Raw genomic sequence first — 12,067 nt, 5'->3', positions numbered from 1 at the left:
TCTTTTGGTAACTTCCCACCACTCTCCTCTCCTCCCACCTCACCCCCCCTTCAGACAGATCAGTGTCTTCAGATTTTCTCTTCAGATCAGTGGTTCTTACTCATAACCATTGTGGTCAAAGCAAAATCATTAAATATTAAGTCCCTTCTCATTGTCCTCAGTCTGGAGTACTGCTGCACATCCTCTCAGCAATGGTGGATCTACACATATACAGGCTTTTCATAACACAATAATTTTATGTTGGCAATTAATTGATCTTCGACTATTAGCGGTAGATATGCCCAATGGCCTGTGATGGGATGTTAGATGGGGTGGGATCTGAGTTACTACAGAGATTTCTTTCCTGGGTGTCTGGCTGGTGAGTCTTGCCCACATGCTCAGGGTTTAGCTGATCACCATATTTGGGGTCGGGAAGGAATTTTCCTCCAGGGCAGATTGGCAGAGGACATGGGGGGTTTTCGCCTTCCTCTGCAGCGTGGGACATGGGTCACTTGCTGGAGGATTCTCTGCACCCTGAAGTCTTTAAACCATGATTTGAGGACTTCAATAGCTCAGACATAAGTTAGGGGTTTGTTACAGGAGTTGGTGGGTGAGATTCTGTTGCCTGCGTTGTGCAGGAGGTCAGACTAGATGATCTTAATGGTCCCTTCTGACCTTAAAATCTATGATTCTAGAATATCATTCAGAATTCATAAGTTGTATAGAGCCCCCAACTTGTCACAGGCCACAATAAATACAAATTAGGACTTACATGTGATATACATAATGCTCTACTGGTATAATACTGGCAATGTGCGTTTACTGGTATCCTTATGATCTGGGCAGTGGATTTTCATTACTCAGTGTGGGGAAACTGTCAGAGAGATCTGTTTCTGAACCAATCTTTTGGATATGATCTTTCTTCCCTTTGTCTTGCTAATAGACTTATACTTTTGCATTTCCAAGTGTTCATATTTCAACAGCATGTCCATCAATAAAAACACCATCGCAGAGCTGACAGTACACCCAAAATATTCTGGGTGCAATGTAGGACTTGCAGCCCAGAGGCAGGGGAAGCTAAGCTGGTTTGCAGTCACCTTTGTGCCCCCCCAATCCTGGACTGTTTTGTGGGATGGAGACCTCCCTCCCCCAGCATAACTTAAATAGTCCTACGAGCTTGTCTAAATTACAGCAGCACCTCAGGGGTGTCCTATGATCCACTGCACTGCCTAGAACCTTTGCAGCACCATGTGCTGTGGCCCTAAGCAAGGGTTTGCAAGTCAGAAGGCAGCCTTACACAGAGCTTGTGCAGGGGGAATCCTCCCTAGCTGGATATGTGACTTTTAGGACCCCTTATGCCACTCCAGCCCTTTTACATGGTGTAAAAGGGGCCTGAGTGGGAGGTGATCATCTAACCTCAAATAAAAACACTGCAGGTGGTTTTGGTGCACATTTCAATCCTAGTCAGCTGACCATATTTTGTACCATTCTGGTCGATCATTTACATATTACAGTATAGCGAGGCACACGCTGGGCCCCTCTGATTTTGGCCCCTGTTGCCCTCTCTAATCAGTCAGGAAAGCCTCAGCTTGATGCAACACCAGTGTTCTTTATTTACAGTTGTTTTCCCACCACCACTTTCCACCTATGTACAGGTTTTGCAGCCAACTTTGCCAAATGTAGGCCTGGCCAGCAACAGACCAGAAAGCTCCTGGCTCCCACCTCCCTCTGTGCCTGGTCTTTCTCTTCCCCACTTCCTGTGGCTTCCTCCCAACCTGTATAGCCCTGGCTAATGAGGCTGACAGGCGCTGCCTGTTACCAGGCAGACACAGGGCTCTCCAACCAGCCCCAATCCATTCCCCTTGATTGGGGCTGGAGTGGCAGGGACTGATTAAGTGCTTCTCACTCAGCACCTTGTCACATACAGGATACTCTCTTTACTGGGTTTCAAGATTACCATTCTCATATTTATTAATGTAATCTGTTTGCATGTCTCTTCTTATATCAGGTGACCTTAAAGGATGTCTGTTCTTGGTAAATTGGGATCATTCACATCGGCTCAAATTATGGTTCCCAGATGATTTGCTTGGTCTTGGACATTTCTATAGCATGTCTTATACATAGGCTCTCTTTTCCCTGCAGTCCCACCCAGTATCTGCTGCTTTTATTGCAAATACAAGTTGTTTTCATTAAAGAATAGCATTTATCATCTTCTATTCACCCCTGCTTGCTTTTTTGCATGAAAAGGGTGAATCTGGCAAATTCAATAGTTTGGGTAGGAAAAAAAAAAGTCTCTAGAGGAGGTCAGTATTTCATAACCTGGAATGTGTAAACACAAATCAGATTGCCAGCATTTTTCAAGGGCCTTGTGAGCCTCCCCCCCGACATTCTCTGTCTCAGACAGTTAACTGAAATAGATTTATTCAGCCATTTGCAACTTGATCCTAACTGTATGAGCAGCCACTAGAGTCAGAACATACTGACCCTGCTGGGTGATAGGAATAAAACTTCATGTAACGCTGGGCTATGTCACGACTGACAGTTAATAAAGATCAGTCACAGTCAAGTGTGATGTACCCTTGTCACTCAAACAAGGTGCCAGAACTATCACAAAAACCACTGGACCTATTATTGGGGGTAGTGGTGGAACCAACCCCTCCTGACTTTTAAAATAGATTGAGCAAAACACTAGAAAATGTACTGGAATAACAAACCCTGCAGTAGCAGCAAGATGAATTGATTGGTATAACAGGCAGTTACTATCCCATACGTTTTACACTTTGATTATATGAAATTCTTTGTTCCTCCTGAGCTTTGGAGATGTAGAGGCTAATTCTGATTTTAAGCCCCTTATACCTTATTAGGAATTCTGCACTGGCTATTCCCAACAAAGTGGAAACTGGATTCTGACAGGTATTGTAGAGAAACTCCCTGAGGAATCCCCAAGACGCTCTACATATAGGGTGGATTCTTTCCTGACTGACAAATGGAACAGGCGTCTGTCAGCTAGACATCTTTAAAGGGTCCGCAGCCCACCATTGGAAGATATCTGTGATCCATGGAATAGCCTGAGGTCCATTCCTTGGTCAGTTCAGGAAGAAAAGCTAAGAATATAGAATCATTTTGCCACTAATTGTCCTCACATTAATGGCGGGGAGGTAAATGGCAGGTTTAACTGGTTCACCTTGGCTGACTTATCAGACATGTGGACGATGGAAGAGCACTAAAGCACCATAGCCCAAAGTATGGGGGGAGGGAGGGGAATATCCTGAGAATATATTTTGTAACAAGGTACTGACCATAAGCAGTCCTCCTTCCTTCCCCACATGTCTCTCCAAGAAAATGATATCACAATGAGGTTTTTTTACATTACATTATGTGACAGTGGATAGGTTGGCAAGCCCTTCCACTCCCATTCACTGATACACGAGAGTGTTTACAGTTGATGAAACTCTTGTTGACAAGATGGCCATCATACAGGGGTTTGCAAAAATGGAGGGAGTACTCCATGACATAAAAAGAGAGCTCACTGTATTTCTATGAACTTTCCGCACAGTTGGGACCAGCATATTGGCCACAGAGCTGCTGTAATAGTAAACTTTGTTAATTGGCTTCAGTATAATCAGTTAGTCTCCTATGCAGCCATGGTTTACAAAAATCTCCACCTCTTGCAGCCCAGAGCCTTTAAATATTATCTTTGAGTTACTCATGGCAAATAATTTTTCTTCAACAGCTGCTTATGCAAGGCTTGTACAGTTCTATTTTTGTTCAAAAAACGCTTTTAAAAGACTGGAGTACTCAGAATGGACTCATATGTTTTTAGGGAAGACATTGCTATGAACAGTTATCTTGTTGCTGGTCACCTTCTTTTCAGGGATAGAACAATCATTCATAGGTAAATATGAACTTCCTTGCAGTACTGTTGCACAAAAGGAGCTGCAGCATTTACAGGTTTTCTCCAACTGGAAAGTGTCTCCACAAACTAAGCATGGAATTTTCTTGTTGCTGTTCTGCAAACCTTTAAAAAAAGAGGGCAATCATTAATTAACCCACATTTCAACTGAAGTCCATATTTTAAAAGTCCTTGTTATGCAAAATCATAATAAACTCTTCAAAAACTGCATTCAGTTATACTATATAGTACTTTTTCAATAGTAAAACAGGGCTACATGGAAACTGTGTGCCTCAGGTATTAATACAAAACCTGTTAATACATTAAAAGGACTCTGTATATACCACAACCACTTATAGACCATTCTATAAGTGTTGGATGTGTGTGTAAGCCTTTAGGCAAGAGATTTCAGGTGACAGTGAAATATGCCCATTCGTTCCAACTCTTGGCAAACTGAACATCATATACCACATCCTTAAGTTATGTTTTTAAAAACACACTTGGCAGTATCAGTAGGAAGAGGATCCCTTGTCGGAAATCCCCCAAAAATGATGATGGTGGTGATGATGATACTTAGCAGATATGTAACACATAACATCTGCAGCATACTCTACAAACAATGGAAATTTTTCTTTAACTTTTTAGTGAATTTAATACTTATGAAATGTTAGGGCTTACAGGCCTTTAAACTGAAATCCTCTTCTTATCCACAGAACAAGTACAGACGACAGCAGCTGCAGCACCCATTGCCCTGATGACGTTTCAAAATTGACCTGGAGAACTATCGAAGTTCAGTATCCATGTTTGCTTAATCTTTGACCTCTCTGCCAATTAGGTTCCAGTTTGTGCTAAAAGATGGTGATTTTGTAATGAGAATAACAGTCCACTGGAACTGGTCCGTAGTCCCCACATAGCCAGCAGACACAAATTATGGTCACTTCTGACCTGGATTACATGTGAACTAGTGATACAGAGGTAAAAGTGTCTGTCCTCCAGTGCCAATCTCTTGAGCCATCCAGAGACAATAGGAAGTTGAAAGAGAATAGCCAGCTATCACTAGCAGAAATAATAAGGACTTGTGACCTCTACACAGAAGAAAAAGGAGCTGGGCATTAATGTGGATAGCTTAATAAAAACTTGTGCTCAATAGGCAGCAGCAATCCAAAAAGCAAACAAGATGTATGCTGTATAAAAAATGCAATCGAAAATAATCTTCAAAATATGGTATGCCATTATATTATATATACAAATGGTATGCCCTCACCCAGAATACCATATCCCAAAAACAATATAACAGAAATATAGGGGATTCAGAGGCAAGCAGCAAAACTTATTAGAGACATGGAGAGACTTCCAAAGGAAAGGCTGAAAAGTTTGGGACTATTTATATTAGACAGACAAATAACATGGAATATAATACTAGTAGACAAATAACTAGCTAAGCAATCCAAAAACTTATACTGTATACCTAACTTCTACTTTCCCTCTAAAATGTATTTTTATGTAATTTATAGTGAAATAATGCTAAACAACAGATATTACCTGATATTTTGGAAGGCTGAAGTAAAGGCCAGTCCAAGGGGTTCATATTTTGAAAGGTAGGGGCTGTCTGATTTACTCTGTGAAAGCTTGAATCTGTTATTCCTTTTGCCTTGTTTATATACTGCACATGTTTCATCTCTGTGATGCTTTCTGTAGGTTGTAAAACTAAGCTGGGGAAATCTATGTGCCCAGTGGATTTCATGTGTTCATCCCTTACTTTACAACTTTTCCCTGGTGGCTTCTTGAGAGGCTTAGGTAAAGTGCAAAAAATAGCTTTTTCAATTTTCATTTTGATGTTTTGCTTGTTATTTACAGTTCCTATTGATTCTCCTTGTTTTTCATGATTGGGTGAGGTGCACTGAGTTGTCTGTGGTATTCTTGCTAATGTGTCAAGAAAATTAAAATTAGCGATGGGAGCAGCTTTCTGCCTTGATCTCTTAATACCAACTCCTTCCACAAAAAGGTCCGTAACATGGAACGGCGGCAGTTCCAAAAGAGGCTTGAGAGACACAAAAAAGAAATTAAATTTTTCAACAGACTCATGCACTACTAAATGATAAATGAAGACACTACTGTTCCATGGGTTACATCTATTCATAAAATGGGCTCATACAGCACTTTGTGTGACGAAGGATTCCATACCACTGTGACAAAAACTGCATAATTTAGAACTTACTAAGGCTACTAATTTCTACATGCTGTTTATTTTTCCACTTTATACAATGGGCCTAACACGGTGACCAAGGAAGATGAACAAAATAATAATGACAGGTTTCAGAGTAGCAGCCGTGTTAGTCTGTATTCGCAAAAGGAAAAGGAGTACTTGTGGCACCTTAGAGACTAACCAATTTATTTGAGCATAAGTTTTCGTGAGCTACAGCTTACAAGGAGAGTGATCACTTTAGATAAGCTATTACCAGCAGGAGAGTGTGGTGGGGGGGGAGAAAACCTTTTGAAGTGATAAACACCCATTTTTTCATGGTCTGTGTGTATAAAAACATCCTCACTGCATTTTCCACTTTTATGCATTAGATGAAGTGAGCTGTAGCTCACGAAAGCTTATGCTCACATAAATTGGTTAGTCTCTAAAATAATAATGGAAAACTACTGAGACTTCTGCTTTTATACTAAACTCTGTTCTATGGTTACTTCAGTCTATCAAACCCGTCACTCCTCTTTGTCTATATCATCCAGCTCTTGTACCCTGTCTGACACCTAAATTGTAAACTCGCTGGGTGAGAGTCCCTCTTCTTTGATACTTGTCTCTGTGGTGCCTAGCACAACAGAGCCCTGACCCTTGATTGGGGCTCCTTGGTGCTACGGTATTGTAAATAATAAATTACAATAACAATTATGATCAATGAGGTGAAAGAAACTTTTCAACACAATTAAAATCCTCCCCATTCAACTGAAAAAACTGGGGTAAAAACATAAGCCTTACAGCATGCCTTGTGGGTTGAAATTAAGAATAACAGACTATGTCCAGGACCGGCCCCTGAGAATGCCTGCTCCAAACACAGTACCCAACTCTAGGGATTGTCAGCTTGAACATCCCAGCTGATCTCTACTTTCAGGGTAAAATACAGTCTCTAAGAAACACAAGACTTACAAAAGCCACAAAAGGAGCTTAACAGCTCAAAATCAACATCCTGAACTGTACCCAGAAACAAAGCCAGCACAGGTGTAATATGCTTCCACAGGAAAATAATGCTAAGAAAGTAGGTATTTATTAGAGCTGGTCAAAAATTTAAAATAAAAATATGAGGGGAAAGTCAGCATATTTAAAAGGGTTTTAATTGCATTGCTTTTGTAACAGTCCTTTTTTTGTTTTCTGAATTCTCCCAGAATGTTTCTTTTAAACTTAATTTTTGGTGATGAAATCAGAATTTTTCTAAACTTAGTTTTTTTCTATTTCATAAAACATCATCCTGTGACTAAACTGACCAATCAAAATTGGCAATACCAAAAACTGGATTTGTGTGTGGTGGACAAAGCACGGCCTGAGAAGCCAGTCGATTAACTGATTCTGCACGTCTGCTGCAGCCTCCACTGCAACCACCATAGATCAAAACAGTCCTCCAAACACTTATGCACATGATTAATTTTATACACATGGGATTACTCATATGCATAAGTGTTTGCAGGATCAGAGCCTGAAGTCATACCTGACCGGTTCAAGGCTCAGAGACAGCAGACAGTAAAACTGCCATCTGTTCTCCGTCAAGTACGTTCCCCTCTGGGGCACAGCAGGCCTGAACTTGCATCATATTCGCTCCTTGGGCTGCAAACATCTTATTTAATTTGTTTTAACTGAATAACTAATTTATTGTGCTCTGTTTTTCTTCATTTCAGATATATCAATCAGCATAAAAAAGAGAACACTAAAATAATTTACTAATTAATATGAAGATTAACATTGGCCTCAGTCAGTTGCAATATGACTCTAGAATACAGCATCCTGTTCCTTCCACTGTAAGAACTGTGAACCAAATTAGCACACTGTATAGTTACCAACTGACCGATCAGTATGAAGCAATAAAGTTATAGCCATTACTGATTAAAGGTGGCTAACATTGGGAAAGGAAGTGTTTTGTTTAAATGACCTCAAACACACACAGGCCAAAATTCAATGGTGAGATAAATGAGCCCTGAAAATATCCAACACTGAAACATAACTTAAGAATGCTATTGACGTAGCTTGCACTCTTGTAGAATGAGCTCATGCCCATAGAGGGGGCATAGGCCACTTCATATGCAGTCTTGATGCGGGAAGTTATCCACTTATAGATCATCTGTGAGGAGACTGCCTGTCCTTTCATATGGTCTGCATATGACACAAACAAACAAGAGGAAGCCCGAAAGGATTTAGTCCTGCCCAGCTATCGTCTGACATCCAATGTGTGAAGATGATGCTCCTCTGGCAATTAATGCAGCTTACGAAAAAACACAGGCAAATATGCCGCCTGGTTTAAATGAAACTGAAAGACCACTTTCGACAAAAATTTCAAGTGCAGCTGCAATGTCACTTTGTCTTTGGAGAATTGTGTGTAAGGAAGCTCTGCCGTCAAAGCCTGCAACTCAAACACTCTCCTCACAGATGTTATCACCATGAGGCATGCAGATTTTTGACATGAGAGGAAAGGAGCAGGATGCCAGAGGCTAGAACGGAGGTCTCATGAGAGCCACTCAGACTGTGTTAAGGTGTCACAAAGAAGCTAGTTCATCACGGGCAGATGGAGACAAAAGATTTCTTTCAAGAATCTCGCCACCATGGCACTGGAAAACACCGATCTTCTAAGAATGGGAGAATGAAAAGCTGAGATTGCCACCAGGTGCACCCTCAACGAGCTAAGCATTAAGATACGATGATTGAAGATGCAGCAAATACTCCAAGATGTCTTGGATACTAGCCAGCGTTGGCTGAACTCCACAGGCCAATGATCACATTGAAAAACTTCCACTTTGCCAAATAGGCCATTCTGGCAGAGGATTTTCTACTACTGAGCAGGACATGATGAACAGCCGCTGAGCATTGCTCTTCCTCCTCATTCAACCATGCAGCAGTCATGCCATGAGATGCAGAGAACTGATTGCAGGATGCAGAGTGCAACTGTGATTCTGTGTGAGCAGGTCAGGAAGGAGAGGAAGGGATATGGGAGGCTGAATCAACACTGTGAGAAGGTCAGAAAACCAGCACTGCCTTAGCCATGCCAGGGTGATGAGGATGAGCTTTGCCTAATCTGCTTTCAACTTGAGGATGACTTGTGGAATAGTTGGGATTGGAGGAAAAGCATACAGGAGAGCCGACTTCCAGTTGAGGTGGAGGGAGTTGGGCAGGGAGCCTAGACTGAGGCCCCCTTGAGAGTTGAACAGTCGGCATTTCCTGTTGTCCCTTGTAGCAAACAGGCTGATTGTCAGGATGCCCCATATTGCAAAGATAACTTGCAGAACACTGGACTTCAGCGACCACTCATGGTTCAAGGAAAAATTCCTGCTGAGATGGTCCACAAGATGATTCTGGACCCCAGGCAAGTAAACGGATAACAGAGTGATACTCTCGTTGAACCAGAACAGCCACAACTTGATTGCCTTTTGGGAGAGCACCTTGGAGTGTGCTCCCCCTTGCCTGTTCCCATAATACATTACGTTGACAAGTATGGGAACTACTGAACCCTTGATGCGGTCTAGGAAACAGAGATAGACATTGTAGATGGCCCAAAGCTCCTAGACACTGATATGCAGTGGAGCTTCTTGCTCGGACCCCAGGCCCTGAACCTTCAGCAACCCCAGATGCGCTCCCCAACCTACCAAGGAGGTGTCCGTGACAACAGTCCTGGTTGGTAAGGGCCAGATGAAGGGAATGCCTTGACATCATTCCCCTGAACCGTCTACCACTGCAAGGAGTCCAGGATTGACGGAGATAGGAAGTCTAACCTGTCCAGGGGTGAAGGGTTGGACGGAAAACAGTCCTGAGCCACATTTGCAGAGGGTATTGGCACAACCTTGTGACTTGAACCACAGGTATGCATGCAGACATGTGGCCTAAGAGCCTCAGGCACATGTGAACTGTCATGGAAGGCTGGGACTGCAGACTGAGAGAAAGGCTACAAATGGTCTAGAAATGGTTAATTGGCAGGAATGCTCCTTGAACTCGTAGAGTCTATTAGGGCCCCAATTAAATCGTTTTTCTGAGTGGGGACCAATGTTGACTTTCCTGTGTTTAGGATGAAACCCAGGCAGTCGAGTAAGTGCAGTGTGATGCATGCATGAGAAAGAACTTCTTCCCTTGACCTGCCCCAGAGCAGCGTGTCATCCATACAGGAAGACATGCATTCCCTTCTTCTTGATGTACGCGGTTACCACAACCATACATTTGGTAAAAATCCTAGGGGTGGATGACAGCCCAAAGGGAAGGACTGTGTACTGAAAATGGTGGTTCACCACAACAAACCAGAGAAATCTGTGGCTCAGGAGAATCGCCATATGGATGTAAGCATCCTGAAGGTCCAGAGCAGCAAGCCAGTTGTTCTGAGTCAATGTGGGGAGGATACTTAATAGGGTGACCATATGGAACCTCACGTATCTGATATATATGTTGAGGTTGCGGAGCTCGAGAATAGGTTTTACTCCTCCCTTGGATTTGGGAACCAGGAGGTACCAGGAGTAGAAGCTCTGACCCTGGTGTTCCAGAGGAACTTCCAGCACCACTCCCATGGCCAGTAAAGAGAAGCCTGCTTGAGGAGCAGTATCTCATAAGAGGGGGCCCTGAAGAGGGATGGGAAGGGCAGATGGGGGCGGCGAAGGAGTGGAGAGGAACTGGATAGTTTAGCTCAATTTGATGATGCTAGGACCCAGCTTGTACTCTAGCCCCAAACATAGTAAAAGCCGAGCTAGCCTGTCCCCAAACAGAGGCAGAGTAAAGGGAGTGATGACTGGACCACTGCTCTGGTCCAAGGCGTCAAAATGGGCGTTTGGGGAGTGCCAGGGGAGGGCGTGTTGACTGGCTGAAACGCGGACCCAACTGCCTCCACCTCTGGGATCTATGCCCCTTTCTGGGATAATCCAACTGTTTTGAGAGAAAGAAGGCTGCCAAAAGGTGCATTGTGGACAGTATTGTTGCTGTCTGCACTGATGGTGCATACATCCCCAAGGAACACAGGGTGGGCCCTATAATCCTTGAAGGAGTGCAGGGTCTTGTCCATCTTGTCTGAAAACCAACACCCAGCACCGAAGGGCAAATCCTCTATAGCCTGCTGCACATCAGGAGCAATGCCCAAATTCTGCAGCCAGGACACCCTTCTCATGGTCACCACAAAGGACAAAACTCTGGCCAAAGTATCCACGATGTTCAATACAGAATGCAAACGACATCTTGGCCACTAAACAGCTTTCACTGACAAACTCCCAAAATTGCTCTCTGGAGGTTTCAGGCAGCTGGCCCACTAACTTAGACATATCTGTCCAATTTACAAAGTCATACCTGGATAATGTCTGCTCGTTCGTGATCTGCATTTGCAGGGTGGAGATCCTCCTGCCCCTTAAATCCATCCTTTTAGAGTCCTTATCCTTAAGAGTGGACTTAAACCTGCCCTGTTGGGCTCTGTCATTCACTCCAGCTACGACTAGGGAGTTTGAGGCCACATGGGAGTAAAAACCCTCAAATCCCTGCACTGGGATGAAACAGCATTTCACCGAGCACTTTGCAGTAGGCAGTACTGAAGCCAGTGTGCTCCGGAGGACTTTTGTAGGCTCTAGGAATGCATCATTAGTAGGGAGGGCTACTCTCCCAGGAGCAGATGGCTGCAGGATATCCACTAACTTATGGGAGTTCTCCTGCAGGAACCCTGCCTGAATGCCAGGGAAGTGACCATGCACAGCAAAATGTCCTGACAGGCCTTGAAATCCTCTGGTATTGGAGGAGAGGAAGAACCAGGCACTGATGAATCATCTGCGGACGAAGAAGAGGTGGTTAACTGCATCAAGGCTGGCTCCCGTTCCTGGACTCGCAGAGCTGGAAAGGACAGTTCAATGGGCTCTGCACAGGGAAGGCTCACTGGTGACTGAACCTGCTGTGGGTCCACAGATCCTGCCACTGATCTGCCTGGCAACCTTGCCATAGAGCAAGCTGAGGAGTGCACCCTCTGCGACTGAGGA

At 43.5% G+C, this 12,067-nt stretch overlaps 1 protein-coding gene across 1 annotated transcript in view; it reads right to left on the bottom strand.

The window, feature by feature from the left end:
- Positions 1-1,518: 1,518 nt before the first annotated feature.
- The window catches only part of TTLL8 (tubulin tyrosine ligase like 8), a 70,043-nt gene continuing 59,494 nt past the window's right edge, over positions 1,519-12,067 (bottom strand). The window contains exons 14-15 of the mRNA XM_043550810.1: positions 5,414-5,912; positions 1,519-3,997 (exon numbers count right to left, since the gene is read on the bottom strand). Of these exons, the coding sequence (XP_043406745.1) occupies positions 3,789-3,997; positions 5,414-5,912 (708 nt within the window). The 3' untranslated portion in view covers positions 1,519-3,788. The remainder of the gene's footprint in view (positions 3,998-5,413; positions 5,913-12,067) is intronic.

This window comes from Chelonia mydas, chromosome 1 (assembly GCF_015237465.2).
Source record: "Chelonia mydas isolate rCheMyd1 chromosome 1, rCheMyd1.pri.v2, whole genome shotgun sequence".
NCBI classification, from domain to species: Eukaryota; Metazoa; Chordata; order Testudines; family Cheloniidae; genus Chelonia; species Chelonia mydas.
Note: the sequence above shows the minus strand (reverse complement) of the source record. Positions and strands in the feature narration are given on the sequence as shown.